This window comes from Asparagus officinalis, chromosome 4 (assembly GCF_001876935.1).
Source record: "Asparagus officinalis chromosome 4, Aspof.V1, whole genome shotgun sequence".
Taxonomy (NCBI): Eukaryota; Viridiplantae; Streptophyta; class Magnoliopsida; order Asparagales; family Asparagaceae; genus Asparagus; species Asparagus officinalis.
Genome location: NC_033797.1, coordinates 23,922,179 through 23,944,429, shown reverse-complemented (window position 1 = coordinate 23,944,429; position 22,251 = coordinate 23,922,179). Strand labels below are relative to the sequence as shown.

The window sequence follows — 22,251 nt, the reverse complement described above, 5'->3', positions numbered from 1 at the left end:
GCAAATCTAATCCGATATTAATACCAATATAAAACTTATTAACAAATTATCCTAGCAAGTGTGAAATACAACAAGATATATGAGCTAGGGTATGAAATTTAAACTAAGGATGATATAAACATAAGGCAATGGCGAAATAGAATAGAATGAACTATGAGCACAAAAATTACGTCAAGGCAAAACACAAACACACAATATGATCACGAAGTTCGGTCCTTCTGACATGATTATGGAGTTCGGTCCTTCCGATCTACGTCTCCGCTCCTCACTCTCGGGGAGAATCCACTATCACAATGGGTTTTCAACGTTCACCCAAAATGTTTACACCTCACAATTGGTTTTATAGCTCACCGAAAACTTTCACAACTCACACTCTTGCAATCACACTTTATACCCTCTAAGTGTTGGTTTTTAGCCCGTGTCGCCTTCCTCAAGTGCTCGGATTTACAACATCTCTCTAGGCTTTACTACCGACACCGCTCCTCTTGGAATTGACCCCATCTCTCACCACACACTCCTCTCAGTATACAAGTGTATTACAAAGTGATCTCACAAATAAAGCTCAATAAAAATATTTGTTCTCTACAATAGATGAGAACGAATTGTAAGCCCACACTCTAAGTAACACAATCTCACAACCCCAAATATACTATGTATGAAATACTAAAAGCTCAATAGGTTATGTGTGTAAACAAAGAGTAAAATCAAATATAAACTTAATTTAATCTAGCAAATATAAATATGACAAATTAAGCATAAACAAGTTAGATAATGAGTTTAAGAAAACTTCTCTAAAACAAGAGTGGATGGATGTAGATTGAAGTCCAAACACGAATGGATAATCTCCTCGATCTTCCTCTTGTAAAAATTTCTTCACAAAACAAACTTAAAACAAAACTTAAACAAACTTTTAAACAACCTTTTAAACTTGTTTAAAAACTTTCTTGGTTGTTGAAAATAGTTATGGCAATGAGGTATATATAGGGTGGAAGAAATCAACCCAAGAAACCACCAAAACCCCATAAAAATAATAAAATAAAAAAATCTGGAAAATAGCTGTTACTGTGCAACAACTAGTTTATAAGTTGACTTATGTCTTATGAGTCGACTTGTTTCAGTTGTAAGTCGACTCAGCAGACAAAAACAACAAATAGGAAAACAGTTCATAAGTCGACTTATAAGTCGACTTCTTGTAATTTTAAGTCGACTTAGCAGATAAAATTTGTAATTTCCAGAATATGTCATAAGTCGACTTGCTACAATATATAAATCAACTTATAAACATGCACATACACTGTTCATGTATGAAATCTGATTTTTGAAGTGTCTTAAAAAATAGCAAATAAATTCTAAAAAATATAAAACTTTAGAAAATGATTATAAACATGAAAATGAACATGTTAAAAAAATTTTCAAATTATTTTCCAATTGTGAAAACTCTTCATTTTGCAAAATAGTCCAAAAACACAATATTTTTCTAAATACAATAGAATATGAAACATATGAAAGTGTATATGAATATAACTATTGTTTCATATCTATAATACCAAAACAACTTATCCACATAAAAACAAATATGTATGTATATGAATATATATCTATTTGCTTGTAAAAACTTTGTTTGTGGATAAACCAAAAAACGGAGAAACCAATAAATTGTTTGTGTATATGATATTGAGCTTGAAGTATTAAACATACATAATATAACACCTAAACTAATTTACCCAAACAATCTTAATCTTCAATTGAGCTCATCTTGGTAAACTTGGATGAAGCTTTAACTTGAATCTTTGACTTGAATTGCAAATTGCTTCATTCCGATATTCCTTCCATCCTTCAATGGATATGATCGTGTAGGCGCAATACAAGCAACCTCCAATAAAGATATTTGTGTAGATTACCTAACAAAACAAATGCAAGCACTCGACGCACAATGTTAGGAATTGTTTGTAATCATCAAAACAAGATTAGGGAGTAGGCTCATAACCATGAGACTAACAACTACAACAAACAAAAACACTTCCTGCACTCTTACAGACTAAAACAAGTAAGAGTGTTGATTCTTGATTATTGACCGAATATAATAATTAAATTTTAGACAATAAATAAGGTTAAAATGCAACAACACGTACTAAAGCATCACCAGATACACGATGGGTGTCAAACTGCGTGTTGATTCTTGATTATTGAAGAAATACAGGAAATTAACTAGCCTTCTACCATTCTTGATTATTTGAAATTGCAAATTTATGACCCGATGAACGATATATTTATTCCATAATTTAGCATTTTTAGCATGTTCGACACATAGGAGTGAGGAATTTCAGATCTCAACATCCAGGCGACAAAGCAATTTTAGAAGACAGTGACGAAGCAATTTCAGATCTCAAGTTTTGAAGTTTTCCTCAATTTCAGCGACGAAGAAGCCGACGAATAAGGCGAAAGACAAAGATGGCGAACAAGAAGACAGTGACGAAGAAGGCCGCAAGAGATTTCTGGAGGGAGGAGAGAGGCAAGGAGTTAACCCTAGCGTCCTAAAAAAATCAACGAGAGCAACCAAAGAGCACTTGTCAGACGCGTTTAGGGTTTTCCTCAATTTCTCTCGGTTGGGGAAGGAAATCGGAGAGAGGAAAAAATCTGAGGTGGAGAAGTTTTCACCCCCGTTTCTCCCCTTCAACCCTAACGAACCAAACCCACGAAAAGAAAGCGGTGGAAGAAAGAAATCCGATGTGGCCTTGATGTAAGGCCTAGAAATGGGTTCCTTTGGGCCTTTTAAACAAACCAAACAGACCCTTAATATAAAGAATCATAGTTTTATTGTATATTAGTATAGTACTAGCTTAGTACCAATTGGGTTATGACTTAGTCCACTTTTCATTATGTGGAAATATGATTTAAGTCCACTTATGGCTGCATTGTTTTATATTGTTCAGATATTTTAGAAAGGTGCAGACTAAATAAAAAAATGTGCTTCATTAGACTGAGCTCATCTAAAAAGGTGTCATCTAACCTGAGTTCAGAGCTTCCTCGCAGGGGGGGGAAGAAAAAGAAAAACAGATACTTGATAAAATTAGGATTATTTTCGCATTTAGATTTTACAGAGAGGAAATGGTAGGAATTTCGTAGGGAAGAAATATCAAATGGATATAGTGCTCAATAAATCATCTTAAACTAAAAGCGCAATGGAGTTTATCTTGTATCTTGAAAACTCCAGCAAATAATTTTAGCAATTTAGCGGATAAGATATAAACTTGAGCACCAACTGCAATCTAGCTTTTAAATGAGAAAAGGGGGTTAGTAGGGGCATCTATTCTTTTACGAAATGATGACTCATGGAGGAAATAAAAAGCTCCATCTTTATCAAACAACCGATTTTCTAACTTGTTTATCGAATATATGTATATATAATAATATATCCACTTCAATATCCAAACAAGTATAGCAAATTTGTATTGGTTCACAAGTTTGGTATTACTTGACAGAAACCAATTCAATCAAGGCTTAATTAAGATTCTGATTTTGATTTTTTTTTTTCGGGTGCGAGGAAACTTGGCTTAGTACCAGACAAGCAAACCCAGTTAAGACCCAGTGAATTGCACAAATGTTACAATGCTTAATGATTAGAAATTGGAGATAGACATGTGCTATAACATCGCCACTGTCGCACAAAGTAAGCTTAGACCATTGTCATTGCCATAATAATTACAAGTATAATGCTAGTCAACACTCCCTTTTTCTCTAGAAAGTGCATAGTACTTCCCTTTAAGCAACACCCAATACCAACCTCTCTTGTGCTAATGGAGATCACTCTTTTTAAAACTCAAGGGGTCCATCCACAACAATTCGCAAACTAGAATAAATTCGACGTTCCCCACTTACAACCACAAATTTCAACTTAATTAGAATAAAAATAATATCCACCTCTTTGTGCACCACGATCAATGCAAAAGATATCACCAAATATCTTTGCCATAATGAAGATATTCAGCTCAAAAGCGTGCGATGATCTTTTATTCGATGATGATTTCTAATAATGGAGAGAGTGACAGAAGCGAAGATAGTGGCCCCTGCACTACAACATAAATCTCTCCGTAAATATTAGTTTGTACAAAGCAAATGTTGTTTGTTGTGGAAAGTACTGCTACGTAGTAAAGCTTGCTATCTCAAGGCAAATACTACTGTAAAATGTAATTGACTCAGAATGACAAATTTCATGGGCAATTGACTCAGAAATGTGCCGGAATTGGAGAACTGAAGTGAGTGTAAGTAGTGTTACAAGATGCAAATTTCTTATGGACCTAGTCAGATATGAAAAATCAGCAGATTCCAGCGTTCGTCTAGTAAATGAGCAATGTACATTATATTAAGAGTTTGAAAGGATCAGTAAGAACAAATTGAATAACATTCGTTGTGTCATGATGCTGTATGAGGTTGCTTTTATTTAGATTCTTATACCAGTCGCTCAAGATTCCAGGCAGGCCTGACGTAGGGAAGAAAATGATGCAGACTCCGAGGATCTTATATTGTTTCTAGTAACTAGTTTCAACAAATCTCTTTTACGTTAATTCTGAGTCCATGTTGACCTAAAAGGAATCATCTGTTGTATGGAGTGCTGGATCACATCTCAAGTTTGTATATATCTGATATCATGGCTTTAACTTTTGGATATATATAGTGGTGATTTAACTGAATAGGATTCCATTAGAAGCCTAATTCATCTCCCAAACACGTATAGTGAAATACAACATATCGAGGTTTAGAGACTAAACTCAACGCTTCTCTCAGCCACGATGAGGCACGTCACTCAATTGATGCAAGCCAACCATGTTAAGACAAGTTTTATCAGACCGTGTGTCTCGAGTTTTCATTCAAGACTCAATCAAATGAAGCAACAATCACCATCATATGAGGTTTCCAATTTATTGTTTTAAATGAACAAATGAACAAAGCATCCTAGATTGCAACCTCTTATACATGAAGATCATCAGTTGACTGTGTGTCAGTATTTAATGAGCATGACAGTATAAGAGTAGATGTGCAAGCATAACCAAGCAAGATTTAAAACTGGTTTAGGTTAATTTGCTGACCTCTGTTTATAATGATGCTTTAATGCCTTGTGCTAGGACAATTAATCACTTGTATCAGAAACATTAGACTGAAAATTTTGTGACCTTATAGGAGAACAATGTTTATCCTAAAACAAGAGACAAAATATGTACAACTGGCACATTAATGTCCCTTTGTCTTCTTCTTATTCCAATTTGGAACTGTTGATATATTGAAGAACATTCTTAGGTCATTGCTTCTCCACTTAACCTTTCTTAATAAATCTGTAACATAACAAATGCCGGCTTACCTTTCCCATATTCTTAGGTCATTGCAGGCTCTAGGGGAAATTAAAGAGCCTTTCAACCTTTGCATGATGAAATCCCTAGTGAATTATCCACCTAAATCAATAATATACAACGTGACGGTAAAGAAAGTACTTCTATTTATCAATGAATCTCATCAATAAAATAATTAGTCAATTATAATTGACAGAGACGCTGATTGATGAAAAAGATAAAACTTTGCTTCTTCTGTCCTCTCTACCTCCGATGAGCAATTTTAGTTCCTTGTCTATTGTCTGATAAAGATTCAATTAGCATGGGGGTTACGGGTGCGGTTATACTAGAAACAAATTGTCATGGTAAATATAGAGTAACTAGGCTGTGTTTGCTCCAGGATCAATCCTGCCCCATCTAATCCTAAACCAAACTAGATTTAGACCCGCGGAGGGTGGATCCAACAAAGAACTAGTTTAAGAGTCACTTTTTGGGCTAAGGAAAACCAAGTCTAATTCTAGCCCAGTTTTCCCTGAACACCTTTTCTCCCCAAAATGGGGTCAGGATCAATCCTGGTCCCATTTTGGGTGGCTGCCAAACACAGCCTAACTATTCTTGAATCGAGTGGCCATCATGACTATTTCTTTTCCACTTGACTGACCTGAATTTTCAAATAAAAGTGACTAAAAATCAATATACACTTAATCCTCTCATTGTAATATAGTCCTCAAACAAATTAATAGCATTTCTGACAACTCAATACTCATAATAACTTTGTTAAAGGATAAACTCAAACATAGTCAGTTCATTATTAAGTTGTTTGGAGATAAGAATTCTGTTTAGTTTTTGTTAAGTGTTCAGGTTTTAGAATTCTGTTTTTTTTTAGAGTTCGTTTCTTTTAGAGATTATTAATAGAGTTGTACTCGGTTAAGAGGAATAAGAGTTGATAGAAAAGTTCAATTGGTTCCTGTTTTCTCTTCTTCAGCAATCTGTCATATGTTCTTTTTTTCTCTTCTTCATCAGCACTTTGTTTCTGTCAAATTGGTATCAGAGCCAAGGTAAATTCAGGGAGTACATCGTTGGGGCAGATACCGTTGCCACGACTCACCAAGTCAAACTATGATAACTGGAGTATTCATATGCATGCGTTGCTCGGTGCGCAAGATGCATGGGAAGTAGTCGAAGTTGGCTATGAAGAGCCGGAAGCAACGGCCAATCAGACGGTGAATCAGATAAAGGCGTTGAAAGAAACGCGTATGAAAGACAAGACTGCTCTCTATTTATTGTTCCAAGCAGTGGATGAGTCGGGCTTCGAGAAAATTGCTGGTGCGACAACTTCGAAGGAAGCATGGGACACTTTGCAGAAGGTCTTCAAGGGCACTGACCGAGTTAAACAGGTGCGGCTTCAAACTCTTCGAGGTGAGTTGGAGGCCATGAAGATGGAGGAGTCAGAAGGAATATCTGACTACATCAAGCATGTGCAAACAGTGGTGAATCAACTCAAACGCAATGGAGAAATCCTAACCGAGGCAAGGGTTGTGGAGAAGATTCTACGATCATTAACCGAGAATTTCGACAACGTTGTATGTGCAATTAAGGAGTTGAGAAATTTGGAAGAGATGACCGTCGATGATCTCGCTGGTTCTCTTGAGGCGCATGAACAACGGAAGAAGAAGAAAAAACAAGAGCTGCTCGAGGAGGCCTTACAAGCTAAAGCAACTATCAAGGAGGACAAGGCGATGTACACACTTCAAAACCGATGAAGGGGACGTGGCCGTGGAGGTCGCAGTTTTGGTTGCGGTGGAGGCCGCGGACGTGGAAATAATTCTGAAGGAAAGGGCCAGCCGAGGCCAACAAAATTGGCGTGGTCGTGGGAGAGGCGGCCGGTCAAATCGTTCAAATGTCGAATGTCACAACTGCGGCAAGTATGGGTACTATGCAAAGGAGTGCTATTCAAATGTAGTGTTACAACTGCGGCAAGTATGGTCACTATGCAAAGGATTGCTATTCCAAGAAAAAGGTGGAAGAAAATATGAATCTAGTTGCGGAAGAGAAAACAAGTGACGATAGTGTTCTCATGATGGCTTGCAAGGACACTACTCCGGACAGCGACACAGTGTGGTACCTCAATACCGGCGCTAGTAATCACATGTGCGGGCACAAACACCTCTTTGTGGAGATGCAAAAGATAGAGGATGAGCACGTGATTTGGAGATGCGTCGAAGGTTCAAGTCAAGGGCCAAGGTAAAATCTGTTTTTTTTTTCAGAAAGATGGTAAAGAAGGGTCGATTGAGAATGTTTATTATGTGCCTGAATTGAAGAGTAACATCCTTAGCATGGGGCAACTAATGGAGAAGGGATATTCAATTTTTTATGAAAGATAGGATGTTGCATTTGAAGGACAAAATAGGTCGGTTGCTTGCACATGTGGAGATGGCCAAGAATCATATGTTCAAACTCAACTTGAGAAACGTGCAATAAAAGTGTTTGCAAGTTAACATGGAGGATAAAGCCTCGCTGTGGCACCTACGGGTTGGACCTTTATATTACAGCGGCCTAAGAGAATTAGCAAAGAAGGGTATGGTACACGGGCTACCAGACATGGATTACATCAAGAAATTTTGTGAGGGATGTGTGCTCAGCAAACAAGCGAGGAATACTTTTCCAAAGAAGGCTGAATATCGTGCAAGGAGGTCTCTCGAGTTGATACACACCGACATATGTGGTCCGATCACACCTAAGTCATTTAGTGAGAAGAGGTACTTTATTACTTTCATTGACGATTACACAAGAAAGACTTGGGTTTATTTTTTGAAAGAAAAATCCGAGGCACTCGAGGCGCTCAAGAAATTCAAGGTGTTAGTAGAGAAAATGACCGGTTTTTATATCAAGGCTCTACGGTCAGATAGAGGCGGAGAGCATATGTCAACCGCCTTCACGAGCTATTGCGAGAAACATGGGATCAAGAGATTCTTAACCGCATCCTACTCACCTCAGCAAAACGGTGTAGTCGAGAGGAAGAACCGGACTATTCTTGACATGGTTCGGTCCATGTTGAAGAGCAAAGAGATGCTGAAAAATTTCTGGGCAGAGGCAGTGCAGTGTGCTGTGTATGTACAAAACCGGTGCCCACATGCAAAACTGGCGAATAAAACACCGCAGGAAGCTTGGAGCGGACAGAAACCTACCGTATCACACTTAAAAGTATTCGGGGGTGTAGGCTACGCGCACGTAACAGATCAAAGAAGAACCAAACTAGATGATAAGAGCAAGAAGTATGTCTTCATTGGTTATGACGAGAAGACAAAAGCTTACAGGTTATTCGACCCAATTGAAAAGAAGGTTGTTGTGAGTTGAGATGTGTAGGTGAATGAAGAAAGCACGTGGAATTGGAATTGCCAAAAGGAGGTGACGCAAAAGGAAGGAAAAGAATCATCAATCGCTACACCAATAACCAAACTAACAACCCCTCAAGAATCTGATGAAGAAGAAGAGCCGATACAACTAAGGATGCGAAGTTTGCAAGACCTATACGAATCGACAAGCGAAGTACACTTGATATGCTTGTTGGCAGATGCCGAGAATATCACCTTCGAAGATGAAGTGATAGATAAGAAATGGCGAGTATGAAACCTGGGACTTGGTGGAGTTGCCACAAGGATATCGGCCTATAGGAGTAAAATGAGTATATAAGAAAAAGACGAATGCCCAAGGAGAGATAAAAAGGTATAAGGCACAGCTAGTAGCGAAGGGCTATAGACAAAAGGCGGGGATCGACTATGACGAAGTGTTTGCCCCGGTTGCGAGAATGGAAACAATTCGGCTTCTTATATCCCAAGCGGCACAATTCAGGTGGCCGATCTTTCAAATGGACGTAAAATCAGCTTTTTTAAATGGTGTGCTTGAAGAGGAAATATATGTGGAGCAACCACCTGGATACATGAAAGCCGGAGGGAAAATAAAGTGTTGAAGCTAAGGAAGGCGTTGTATGGACTGAAGCAAGCGCCTCGAGCTTGGAACACACGAATCGACACCCATTTCAAGGAGAACAAGTTCATACAGTGTCCCTACGAGCAAGCTTTGTACGTGAAGAAAGAAAAGGGTAACCTGTTGTTAGTTGCTCTTTATGTTGATGATCTTATATTCATGGGGAATAATGAGGAGATGATAAAAGATTTTAAGAAAGCTATGACTCAGGAGTTCGAAATGACAGACTTGGAGTTGATGAAATACTTCCTTGGTCTTGAGGTTAGACAAGGAAAATCTGGAATTTTTGTATCTCAAGAGGCATATGCGAAAGAAATTTTGAAGAACAAAATGGAAGAATGCAACTTAGTAGCAACACCAATGGAACTCGGTACGAAACTCTCCAAGTTTGATGGAGGAGATCGGGTGGAAGCAAACAAATACCGGAGTTTGGTTGGGAGTCTACGGTATCTCACCTGTACAAGGCCGGACATTGCATATAGTGTTGGCATAGTGAGTCGGTTCATGGAGGAGCCGAAACACTCGCATATGAAGGCTATTAAGAGGATTCTTCGATATATTCAGGGAACAGAGTTACTCGGGTTACTCTACTCAGAGACAAACGAATATAAACTGGTGGGTTACTCCGATAGTGATTGGTGTGGAGATATAGATGATCGGAAAAGCACATCGGGATATGTGTTTTATATGGGAGACACGGCTTTCACATGGCTCTCCAAGAAGCAGCCAATAGTGACATTGTCAACATGTGAGGCAGAATATGTCGCAGCATCTTTGTGTGTGTGCCATGAAATATGTTTAAGAAATTTGCTTTACGAGCTAAAACTCCAGCAACACGAGGCAACGGAAATACGAGTCGACAACAAATCGACAATTGAGTTGGCAAAGAATCCGGTGCACCATGAGAGGAGTAAGCATATAGATGTTCGCTTTCATTTTATTCGAGAACAGGTGAAGGAAGGTAATGTGCGAATGAGTCATGTTGCGAGTCGGGACCAAGTGGCGGATATCTTTACAAAGCCGCTACCAACAATGCTATTCGAAAATTGTAAGATGATGATTGGAATGAAGGATGGAAAATGTTTGAGTTTAAGGGAGGAATTTGTTAAAGGATAAACTCAAACATAGTTCATTATTAAGTTGTTTGGAGATAAGAATTCTGTTTAGTTTTTGTTAAGCGTTCAGGTTTTAGAATTCTGTTTTTTTTAGAGTTCGTTTCTTTTAGATATTATTAATAGAGTTGTACTCGGTTAAGAGGAATAAGAGAGAAGAAAAATAAATGATCAAGAGTTGATAGAAAAGTTCAATTGGTTCCTGTTTTCTCTTCTTCAGCAATCTGTCATCTGTTCTTTTTTTTCTCTTCTTCATCAGCACTCTGTTTCTGTCAAACTTTCTGTCAACCAGGTTATCTCTTTCACCTCTTCTGTCATCGCGATAGACTTTTGTATAATGGACAAAGCAATCATCAGTTGTGGAGTTTCTTTCCAACTATTCATAAAATCCGATAATGCAAAAACACAGACTGTTGAGGATATTCATTTGTCCAAATTGCTCTGAAACCAAAATCAGCAAAAGGGACACATTGCATCCCCAATCACCCTCTACAAATACCAAACAAATATTTACAATCTCCCTTAGATGTCACAAAGACAAGGTTAACTGCTTGTATACGGGCCTTTCAAGCCTATCTACTAAGTACTAACCATACTGATGATATGATAAATATCTAAACAAGTTCAAACTAGCACTCCTAATAGCATGAGCGTAAGGTACATGAGTGAGAATACAATTGAAAGACATTTGAGAAAGTTAAACATAAGCTTCAAAATTATACCAAATCTAATACGAGATATTGGTTAGAATTGTTGCTTTAATGTAAATAATTGAATGAAATTTGTAATTGTTTGCCTGATTATTATCATAATCCTCAATGTTAATTTATACACTTTGTGAGAAATAGGCGAACCATAAGTAAGCCTTCTTAGACTTCAGTGATGATTCGCTTTTCAACAATTTCCCCTTTACTACCATTCCAGACACCTCTTTGTTAATTTACAGAATCACTCAGTTATGATCCCTTTAAACTGAAGATTATTCAACATCTTGGGTCTCCGGTAGTTCTTCAATAAGAGGGAACACATCACAACACTAACAGAAGAAGCTGCCATTGCAGCTCCAGCCATCCATGGAGGAAGACGAAGTCCAGTAGATGGAAAGAAAGCCCCAGCAGCTACTGGTATGCCAATCATATTATAACTAAGTGCCCAAATATAATTCATGCGAATCCGAGAAAAGGTTTTCCTAGAAAGATCAATGGCAATAATAACATCCTCTAAGTTGTTTTTCATTAGAACAATGTCAGCGGCTTCAATGGCAATGTCTGTGCCAGCACCTATTGCCATTCCAACATCAGCGGATGCTAGAGCCGCTGAATCGTTTATTCCATCCCCAACCATTGCCACAATTAATCCAGATTTCTGCAAACAGAAAATTATAGCTAAAAATTATAGCTAAGAACGTCTAAAGTGAAGAGTTGTTATCCATTTAGTTTCTGGGATTTTCATCAACGATATGGTATCTGCTATTTAAAATTGCAATGTTCATGTTTACGCTTATTAAAAATTAATACGCTGACGATACTTGCTATATGCAATTTATGAGACCAGCAAATACTTTGCATTGCAGTTGTATTGGCATGCCATAGACAAGGGGTCTCTAAGGTTAGAATTTTGGAGTCTAGTGGCATCAATAGATTTAGAAGTATCACAAGGAGAATTAGATTTGTGGACCTGTTTCTTGTATTTTAGTTAAAACTCAAACAATTCCAAGAGAAATCTAGATTAAGAGAAAAGTTGCTAATTGAAGGGCACATATGCAATCTTTACGTTTCAGAGGAATAAAATTGAAAAGTACAGGAACTTTATAAATGCCATGGGAATGCACTTCAAATACCTGCAATTCCTTTACTTTCTCTGCTTTCTGATCAGGTTTGGCCTCAGCAACAACTGTATCAATCCCGACCTCTTTGGCAATAGCTCTGGCAGTACCCCAGTTATCTCCTGTTACCATGATACTCTTCACTTTCATAGAATTGAGAATAGATATAACATCTGCAGCTCCAGGTTTCAATGGATCAGATATAGCTATAATTCCGACAACCTCATGATTCATAGAGACTATAACTCCAGTTTGAGCCATAATCTCAACTTCCATGAGAATTTCAGAGGCTTTTTCTGGAATGTTAATTCCTATATCCACAATCAGACTTTTGTTCCCGATGATGAGTTCTATATTGCCAACTGTAGCTTTGACACCATGGCCACTAATACAAACAAAGTCCCGTGCTTCAGGCCAGATATGGTTTTCTTCTTCTGCTTCTCTGAGCTTCTTAGCATATTCCACTATGCCTTTCGCCAACGGATGCTCACTGTTCACCTATTAAGGATGCACCATATTGAGATGTGTGATGCAGAAAACAAGTGAAAAGAAAATTGTGTAAATTGCAGATACACCCCCTGTACCGTCGCCAAATTGAACATACTACCCCTATAGTTCTATTGTCGCAGATAGACCCCCTGAGTGAAAAGTTTTTGACCTTTCAAGTTTCTATCTGCAACCACAGAACTACAGGGGTAGTAAGTTCAGCTTGGTGATTGTACAGGGGATCTACCCAGAATTATGATGTGATGGTTATGCCATTAGAGAGTTAGCATCATGTCACACTTCTTTCAAATAGTAAAGGGCAGTGTGCAAGTTATTGCAGACATCTAAAGCAACATTGTGGATGAAGCTTATGTACATTGTTCTTTCTCTGTCTCAATTTTATCAGAAGGATTGCTTTTTCTTTCTTTTTCTTTCTCCTTGCAGAACAGTTTGACTCCAACAAGAATAGCAGAGATATCATCTGCTCATTTTAAATAGCAGAGATATCATCTGCTCATCTTATTTTAGGAAGGCTGAGAGAGATATCTACCTCAGCAGCTGCAACATATTCATAGAACTCGTATATGGTCATGTCTTTGAGGAGCCTTGTGCTAACAACAGTAGGCTTTCCAAGTGTAAGCGTGCCAGTTTTGTCAAAAACAACACAGTTGACCTGCAATTAGTGGCATTCAATCTTTGATTATCATATTTAAAATATGGTTTAAGGAAACTAAATATGAAATAAGGAAATTTTTGAAAATTTTCTATGAATCTTTCAGTATCTGTTTCCTCCATGAACGGTGATAATATTACCACGTTAAGATGAAGCAGACAGATATATCTTACTAAAGATGGTATCTGGTACCCCAGGTACCTACAAGTTCTAATATTTCACACACATAAAAGCTGTACCTACAAGTTCTACTATTTCACACACAAATCTGTATTAGTCTTTGGGATGGATTCGTTCGGTACCATCACACGAATTACAATGTAAGTAAGTAGAAAGAAAAAGGAACCTGTATTCATAATATTAGAATCAAGACGTGCTATTTTATACATTAACGGAGCACACTGAGGCTAAACATGCCGTGCTATTGTCTAGGTTGATATTAATTCACTGAGAGTCTGAGACTAACTTTGGCTAACTTTGAGAAGAGTATAAGCTCCGTGGTGACAGTTACTTTTCCCTGGCAACATGCCAACATGTACTACCTAAAGTTCCATGTTGATGGAATTTGAAGAACACAACACTCTACACAAAGGAAACTTTTATTGATAGAACACTTGAGAATACAACACTTGTTCTTACAAGAACACCTCACTTTCACACAATTCCTTTATTTTGGTGGACACTCACACAAGGCTACACTACACACTCAAGCTCTCAAGCTCACTTCTTGCTTGCTTGCTTGCATTCCCAAATGAGAGCACAAGACCCCTATTTATAGTTGTTAAGAGGGCTAGGAAGTGTGTAGAAGAGTTAATCCTAGCCATACATTACTAAGAAGTTTCTAGAAGAATAAATACTAGCCATACACTTGTATCTTCCTAGAAACTTCATGGTAGATATTTTGTAGGATGTTACTAGAAAGAAGTTCTAGAAAGTTGTTCTAGAATAATCTAAGTTGGTGAGGAATTCTAATACTCCCCCTCATCACCAACTTTCATTTCTCTCAAGTCCAAGCTTCTTCTTAAGCTTCAAAAATGTCTCTGTCTTTAGTGGCTTGGTGAAGATGTCAGCGATTTGGTCTTCAGACTTGCAATATGACAGCATCACAGTCTTCTTTTTAACTTGATGTCGGATGAAATGATATCTTGTCTCTATGTGTTTGCTTCGTCCATGTGCTACCGGATTTTTGGCAAGTGCAATAGCTGACTTGTTGTCGATGAGAATCTCTGTCGGTGCTTCTTGTTGGTGTTGCAATTCCTTCATCAGACTCCTGAGCCATATTGCTTGACACGCACATGTCGATGCTGCTATGTATTCTGCTTCGCAACTTGATAGAGCGACGACAGACTGCTTCTTTGATGACCATGAGAATGTTGCTGATCCGATATTGAACATGTAGCCAGATGTGCTCTTTCTTTCATCTAAATCTCCACCATAATCGCTGTCGGTGTAGCCGACTAATCTTGAATCTGCACACTGTGTATAAAATAATCCTTGATCAATACTTCCTCGGACATACCTAAGAATTCTCTTGGCTGCTTTGAAATGCTCCTGTCTTGGCTCCTCCATATATCTGCTCACCAGTCCTACCGCGAACACTATGTCGGGCCTGGTGATGGTTAGGTAGCGCAAGCTCCCGACTAAGCTCTTGTATAGAGTTGGATCAATATAGCTTCCTAGTGTGTCTCGCATCAGCTTCACTCCGACTTCTGCAGGAGTTGCGACTGGATTGCAGTTGCTCATGTTGAACTTCTGAAGGATATCCTTTGCATACTTCTTCTGAGAGATGAAGATTCCTTTCTCTGATTGCGACACTTCTACTCCAAGAAAGTATGACATTTCTCCAATGTCAGTCATCTCGAACTCTTTGATCATATTCTTTTTGAACTCCTCGAACATTTTCGGATTGTTGCCGGTGAAGATCATGTCGTCCACATAGAGACATACGATCATGATGTCTTCATCCTTCTTCTTGGTATAGAGAGAGTGCTCATACGGGCTCCGATGGAATCCGTTCTTCTGGAAGTATGCATCGATTCTGGCATTCCATGCTCTGGGCGCTTGCTTCAGTCCATACAATGCCTTCTTCAGCTTGTAGACTTTGTCTTCTTGATTCTTCACCTCGTACCCTGGTGGTTGCTTGATGTAGACTTCTTCTTCTAAGTAGCCGTTCAGGAATGCAGACTTCACGTCCATCTGGTAGATCTTCCACCGGTTCTGTGCTGCCAATGCGATAATGAGTCGGATGGTGTCGATCCTCGCGACTGGTGCGAACACTTCTTCATAGTCAACTCCTTCTCGCTGACTATAGCCTTTTGCAACAAGCCTGGCCTTGTACTTCTCGATTCCGCCATCTTGATTTGTCTTTGTCTTGTACACCCACTTTACTCCGATTGGTTTATGGCCTTCAGGTAAGGTAGTGAGCTCACATGTGTCATTTCGATTCCGCCATCTTGATTTGTCTTTGTCTTGTACACCCACTTTACTCCGATTGGTTTATGGCCTTCAGGTAAGGTAGTGAGCTCCCATGTGTCATTTCTCTTGATTGCCTCGATCTCGTCATCCATGGCTTTTCTCCACTTATCTTCTTGAGCAGCTTCTTCATAGCTGACCGGATCACATTCTGCAAACAAGCAGAATAGTGTGTAGTCATCCATCATCTCGACAGGCTCTGTATCGTCGTACAGATCTCTTAGGCTTCTCATCCTCCTTGTTGCTCCCCCTGAAGAGCTTCCTTCACTTGAGCTGGATGATGTCGGCGTTGATGTTGGGGTTGATGGAGCTGGACTATTAGGTGGACTTTGTTCTGGTCTTCCAACCTCCTGCAAGTCATCATCATTATCTTCAAAGAACATACCTTTAATATTTTTATCTTCATCGGTCCATTTCCAATAATCTTCTTCATCGAACTCCACGTCTCTTGAAATGATCATCTTCTTTGTAACTGGATTGTAGAGCTTGTATGCTTTTGTCCTCCTCTCGTACCCAACGAATATGCACTTTTCTCCTCGATCGTCCAACTTCTTTCTTTTCTGCTCCGGGATGTGTGCATATGCAATACACCCAAACACCTTCAGGTGGTTGACACTTGGCTTGATGTTGCTCCACATCTCCAATGGTGTCTTGAACTTGACGCTCTTTGTCGGACATCTGTTGAGGAGGTAAACTGCACAGTCCACGGCTTCAGCCCAGTAAGTCTTTGGCAGGTACTTGCTCTTCAACATGCTTCTGACCATATCAAGAATGGTACGATTCTTCCGCTCTGCTATGCCATTCTGCTGTGGTGTGTAGGCGGCAGTGAGTTGATGAATTATCCCGTACTGCTTGTTGAAATTGTTGAATGCCTTCGAAGTGTATTCTCCACCTCGATCTGATCGGAGCACTTTGATGTGGTACCCACTTTGCTTTTCTACCATCTCCTTGAATTCTTTGAATTTCTCCAGAGCTTCGGATTTCTCCTTCAGGAAATAAACCCAAGTTTTTCTGCTATAATCATCAATAAATGTGAGAAAATACCTGTTTCCTCCAAGAGAGATGACTTCAAATGGTCCTGCAATATCTGTGTGGACCAATTGTAGCAACTCTGTTGCTCTTCTTGACTTTCCAACTTCGAAACTTCTTCTATGTTGTTTGCCCTTCATACAGCCTTCACATAGCTGGTTCGGATGGTTGATTTGCGGCAATCCTTTTACCATTTTCTCCTTCCATAGAAGATTCAGGCCACTGAAAGCGAGATGCCCGAATCGTAGATGCCAGAGCCAAGTCTCGTCTTTTATGATTGACTTCAAGCACTTGACAGGGTCAGCATGAATATTTAAGGTAAACAGTCTATTTCTAGACATGTTCACCTTTGCAATAACTTCATTTTTATTTTTAATAGTGAGGGCAAGGTCTTTTAGATGTATATCATAGCCTCTTTCAAGGAGCTGGCCTAGGCTCAAAATATTATTTCGTAATGCTGGAACATAGTAGACATCAGAGATGTACCTGTTCTCGCCCGTCTTTGTCTGGATCATTATATTTCCCTTGCCTTTTACTGGAATCTTTGACTGATCTCCAAAAGTGACATCTCCTTGTACCATCTCGTTCAGCTCGGTAAAGAACTCCTTGATGCCGCACATGTGGTTACTGGCACCTGAATCTAGATACCAGATATCTTTATTCTTGCTTTCGCTCTCCTGGTACGTCAACAGGACTGTTGAAGTGTCTGCCTGCTCCCTTTCTACAAAGTTGCTTCTTTCTGCCACTTGATTTGATTTCTCCCAACATTCGTAGCTGAGATGACCGTATCTCTTACATTTGTAACACTGTGGCTGAGATCTGTCCTCATGGTAACTTCTTCCTTGTCCTCGTCCTCGTGTGCCACGACCTCGTCCTCGATCGAATGATCGTTCACGATCTCTATTTCGATCTTGATTTTCATGGCCTCCTTGGTACTGTCTCCTACGACCTTGCTGGAAGTTTGAGCCACCTCGAAATGAGCCTCTGCCTCTGTAGCCTCCACGTCCTCTTCGACTATCTTCTTTGATAGTCATCTTACTCTGCAAGGCTTGTTCTAGATTCTCCGCTTGATTTGAACTAATGTTTATATCTTGTTCATAAGCTTGCAGAGAACCTTGCAGCTCATCAATAGATACTTCGGAAAGATCTTTAGACTCTTGTATTGCCGGAATAATATATTTGAATTTAGAGTCTAAAGTCCTAAGTATCTTCTCCATAATTCTTACATCATTAATTGCTTCTCCATTTCTCTTCATTTGATTTGTTATTGTCTGAACTCTACTAAAATAATCCGATATTGATTCTGTAGCTTTCATCTTCAAATTTTCAAATTCAACTCTTAATGCTTGGAGGCGTACCTTTTTGGCTCTTTCCGCACCTTGATAGGATTTTTGTAAAATCTCCCATGCTTCTTTAGAGGACAGGGCATTGGAAATCTTCTCAAACGCAGATTCATCTACGCCTTGGAATATTAGGAACAAAGCTTTTTTGTCTCTTTTTCTGACCTCCTTCAGCTCACTCTTCTGTGTGGCGGTGAGAGTTGCTTCTGCTGCAAGTGACTCTGGTTCAGTGTAGCCATTCTCCACGAGCTCCCACAAGTCTTGCGAGCCGAGCAAGACTTTCATCTGGATACTCCAGTTGTCGTAATTGGTCTTCATCAGCTTCGGAATCTGTGGCTGGATCATGTTCGCCATCTCGTACACGAGCACCTTCGATTGGCCCGGCTAGATCGAACTTTGCTCTGATACCAGTTTGATGGAATTTGAAGAACACAACACTCTACACAAAGGAAACTTTTATTGATAGAACACTTGAGAATACAACACTTGTTCTTACAAGAACACCTCACTTTCACACAATTCCTTTATTTTGGTGGACACTCACACAAGGCTACACTACACACTCAAGCTTTCAAGCTTACTTCTTGCTTGCTTGCTTGCTTGCTTGCTTGCCCAAATGAGAGCACAAGACCCCTATTTATAGTTGTTTAAGAGGGCTAGGAAGTGTGTAGAAGAGTTAATCCTAGCCATACATTACTAAGAAGTTTCTAGAAGAATAAATACTAGCCATACACTTGTATCTTCCTAGAAACTTCATGGTAGATATTTTGTAGGATGTTACTAGAAAGAAGTTCTAGAAAGTTGTTCTAGAATAATCTAAGTTGGTGAGGAATTCTAATATACTACACATATTTAATTTATGGTAAATAAAACATAAATTTAATGTAGGTTCTATGAAATGAAGAAAAAATGAAAAGAAAAGTTTGTTCAAGTCTATGTCTGATAAATGCACAGGGTCAAGATCTGAATCATAAGGTGCAGAAGGGGATCAAATAATTTTCAGATTTAGAAATCTTGAAGCCAATTTGAAAATTGTTCAGCATGGTTTTTGCATTCCTCTTTTAAAAACCCCATTTAAATGCTTTTCAGATTTAGTGCATCAAGAGCACGAAACTTCTTGTCTTTTGTTTCAAAGAATGCATCCAACAATCCCTCATCTCCTCGACATTTCATCTTTGTTTCATGGAAAAGTATAGACTTGTAAAGTGTCATCTGATTACAGTGGAAAGCGCACAGAAAGGCTTTCATACATACCTTATGAGCACTTTCCAATGCTTGACCTCCTTTAATCAGCACTCCGTGAGTAGCACCAATCCCTGTACCCACCATAACAGCAGTAGGAGTTGCAAGGCCAAGTGCACATGGACAGGCTATGACCATCACTGATATGCCAAATTGAAGAGCAAGCTGAAAACTATTCATTGAAGATGGTATCCATGTTTCGGGGTAATAATTAAAAATCCCAGCTGAAAACCACAAAAACCAAGAGGAAAATGCAAGAAAAATGACCTGCAAAAACCCAAGTAAGTTGTGCAACATTAGGCAAAGATAAGCAATATCTGATCTACTTTCATAATGAGATATGTAAAAAGGTTAGCAATCAGTACTTCGGCATATGGTACGACAGTCAAAACACTATATAACAAAGCCACAAATTGCACAATGGCCTTGTATGCATATAAGTATATTTCATTACTTTCTTGTTGCTATCTGATGCCAAAATATAATAATTAGTGAATAAACAACTGAAATTGTACATCAAGGAATGCATAAAGTTCATTTCAAAAGAAGGTGAACAGTATTGATACAGTATGCACCAGAAGTTGATGAAAAGGTAATGTCTATTAGCAAATTTTGTGCAATTACGTTCAGTGACCTTATGTTAAGAGTTAGCAGAAGATGGATCCCCATACATTTGTGATGGATAAGTTGCCTAAACACCCTAGAAGCTAATCTATCACCATATCTGGATAAAAATGGTACCACAAAATAATAACAAGTATCGCTATAGTTTTTCTGCATAACTCAGTTCATAGTATCATTTATAGAGATGAAATCCCCCTAATTCATAATTCATTACTGAAGACGACACAATTTGAAAGATACAATAGCATGAAGTTTTAGATAACAGCTCTATCTCAAATATTTCAGACTATTCTTCCAAGACAATATAAATGCTACCTTGCCAGTTATAATTGCTACCTTGCCAGTTATGTTGACCAAACATGCAGGCGACGAGCTCGAAGTCGAGGCGAGCTCAGGCGACGTTGACGCAGATCATGCGAGCTCAAGCGTGGCGCGGGCGAGGGCGAGATCCGAAGTCGAGCAGGCGAGGTCGACAGCGAGCTCGAGGCGAGCTTGAGAAGATCGTTAGGCTAGCTTGAGGTGACGCAGCTCCGCAGGCGAGCTTGGGGGCTTTACGGGCGAGCTCGAGGAAATCCGCGGGCGAGGCGTCAGGACCGGCCCCGAGCATTCGGGGGCCCTAGGCAAACAAAAACCCTAAAGGCGTCTGCAGTGCAAATTTATAGAGGGAGACAAGGAGTGGGCATTCCCACGTGGAGAAAATATTTAATATTCGTATAAGTTGACTTATATAATGTCTGTCATGTGCCGGAGCACGCAATGCCATGTTGCTGTTTTCCTCTTTCTTTTGACTCTAATTCCGTTTTCTCACTTTGGTAACTACGTCAAAGATCCCAATCTCATGGAATATGAGACTCCCATGATTTTTTTTTAATATTGTCCTCAATCATCAAAGGAAGTTCGGAGTTTTTGGGGCCCCTGTTTTTTGGGGCCCTAGGCAATCGCCTCTCTCGTCTACCCCTTGGGCAGGGCCTGCGAGGCGTCTCCGCGCAGGCGAGCTCTTCACAGGCTGTCGACAACCTGTCGATAGCTCAGATAGGGTTTCCCTATTATAGGGAAACCCTGTGCCCTAGCCCCCGCTGCTTCTCCTCCGCCTTCTCGCGATTTTCACCCAAGCGGCGACGGCTCCTCTTTCTCTCTCTGCTCTTTTTTCTTCTCCAGCTCTCACGCGATTTGAGGGGGGAATAAAAGAGAGAATTTAAAAGAGAGGGAATGGGTGTTTAAGAGAGGAAAATAACACTGTAGCTACAGTGTTATTATTGCATTTATTAAGAGATCTTAAGTTTGAGATCTGCTCTTGCATTGTAATTTCTTAGATTAATAAGAAATTAATTTTGTTGCTCCCGATGACGTAGACAAGTTTGTCGAACCTCGTTAAATCTTGGTGTACTTTTCTCTATAATGCGTTTTTGTTGTTTTGGGGGTTTAGCGTAGCCCCGGGTATTTCCCTAATAACTGGTATTAGAGCCTGAAACGATTTTGAGAAAGTCAGATTCAAGTAGGAGCGATGACCACAGATGAAGTAAATGTGAGATTAGAGAAGTTTGATGGATCAGATTTCGGATTCTAAAAAATACAGATAAAGGAATATCTGTATCAAAAAAATCTGTATCAATCTCTCTCAGGAAAGAAGCCGGAGGGTATGAAGGAAGAAGATTAGAATCTTCTAGACAGACAGGCCCTCGGGGTTATTCGTTTGACATTAACCCGTAATGTTTCTTTTAACATTGCAAAGAAAAAGGTCATGGTGAGTCTTATGGCAACACTCTCAAATATGTATGAGAAGACATCAGCCTCAAACAAAGTTTATTTGATGAGACGGTTATTCAATCTGTGAATGATGGAAGGTGCATCGGTAACACATCATCTCAATAAACTCAATACAGTCACGACCCAATTGAGTTCAGTTGATATTGAGTTTGATAAAGTACGAGCGTTGATCCTTTTGTCTTCCCTATCAGAAAGCTGGAATACTATAGTCACAACTGTGAGTAACTTGTCGGGAAGCAACAAGTTGAAGTTCGATGACATTTGTGATTTGGTTCTCAGTGAGGAGATCCGACGGAGAGAGTCGGGTGAAGCTACAACCTCTTCAGTATTCCATACAGAGTCAAGAGGTAGAAATTCAACCAGAGGAAAT

At 39.3% G+C, this 22,251-nt stretch overlaps 1 protein-coding gene across 2 annotated transcripts in view; it reads right to left on the bottom strand.

Annotated features, from left to right (window-relative positions):
* LOC109836958 (probable copper-transporting ATPase HMA5) overlaps nt 11,192-22,251 on the bottom strand; it is a 52,321-nt gene continuing 41,261 nt past the window's right edge. For both annotated transcript variants that reach the window (XM_020405021.1, XM_020405022.1), the window contains exons 3-6: nt 19,503-19,757; nt 13,285-13,407; nt 12,264-12,746; nt 11,192-11,788 (exon numbers count right to left, since the gene is read on the bottom strand). In XM_020405021.1, coding sequence (XP_020260610.1) covers nt 11,372-11,788; nt 12,264-12,746; nt 13,285-13,407; nt 19,503-19,757 — 1,278 coding nt within the window. In that variant the 3' untranslated portion in view covers nt 11,192-11,371. The remainder of the gene's footprint in view (nt 11,789-12,263; nt 12,747-13,284; nt 13,408-19,502; nt 19,758-22,251) is intronic.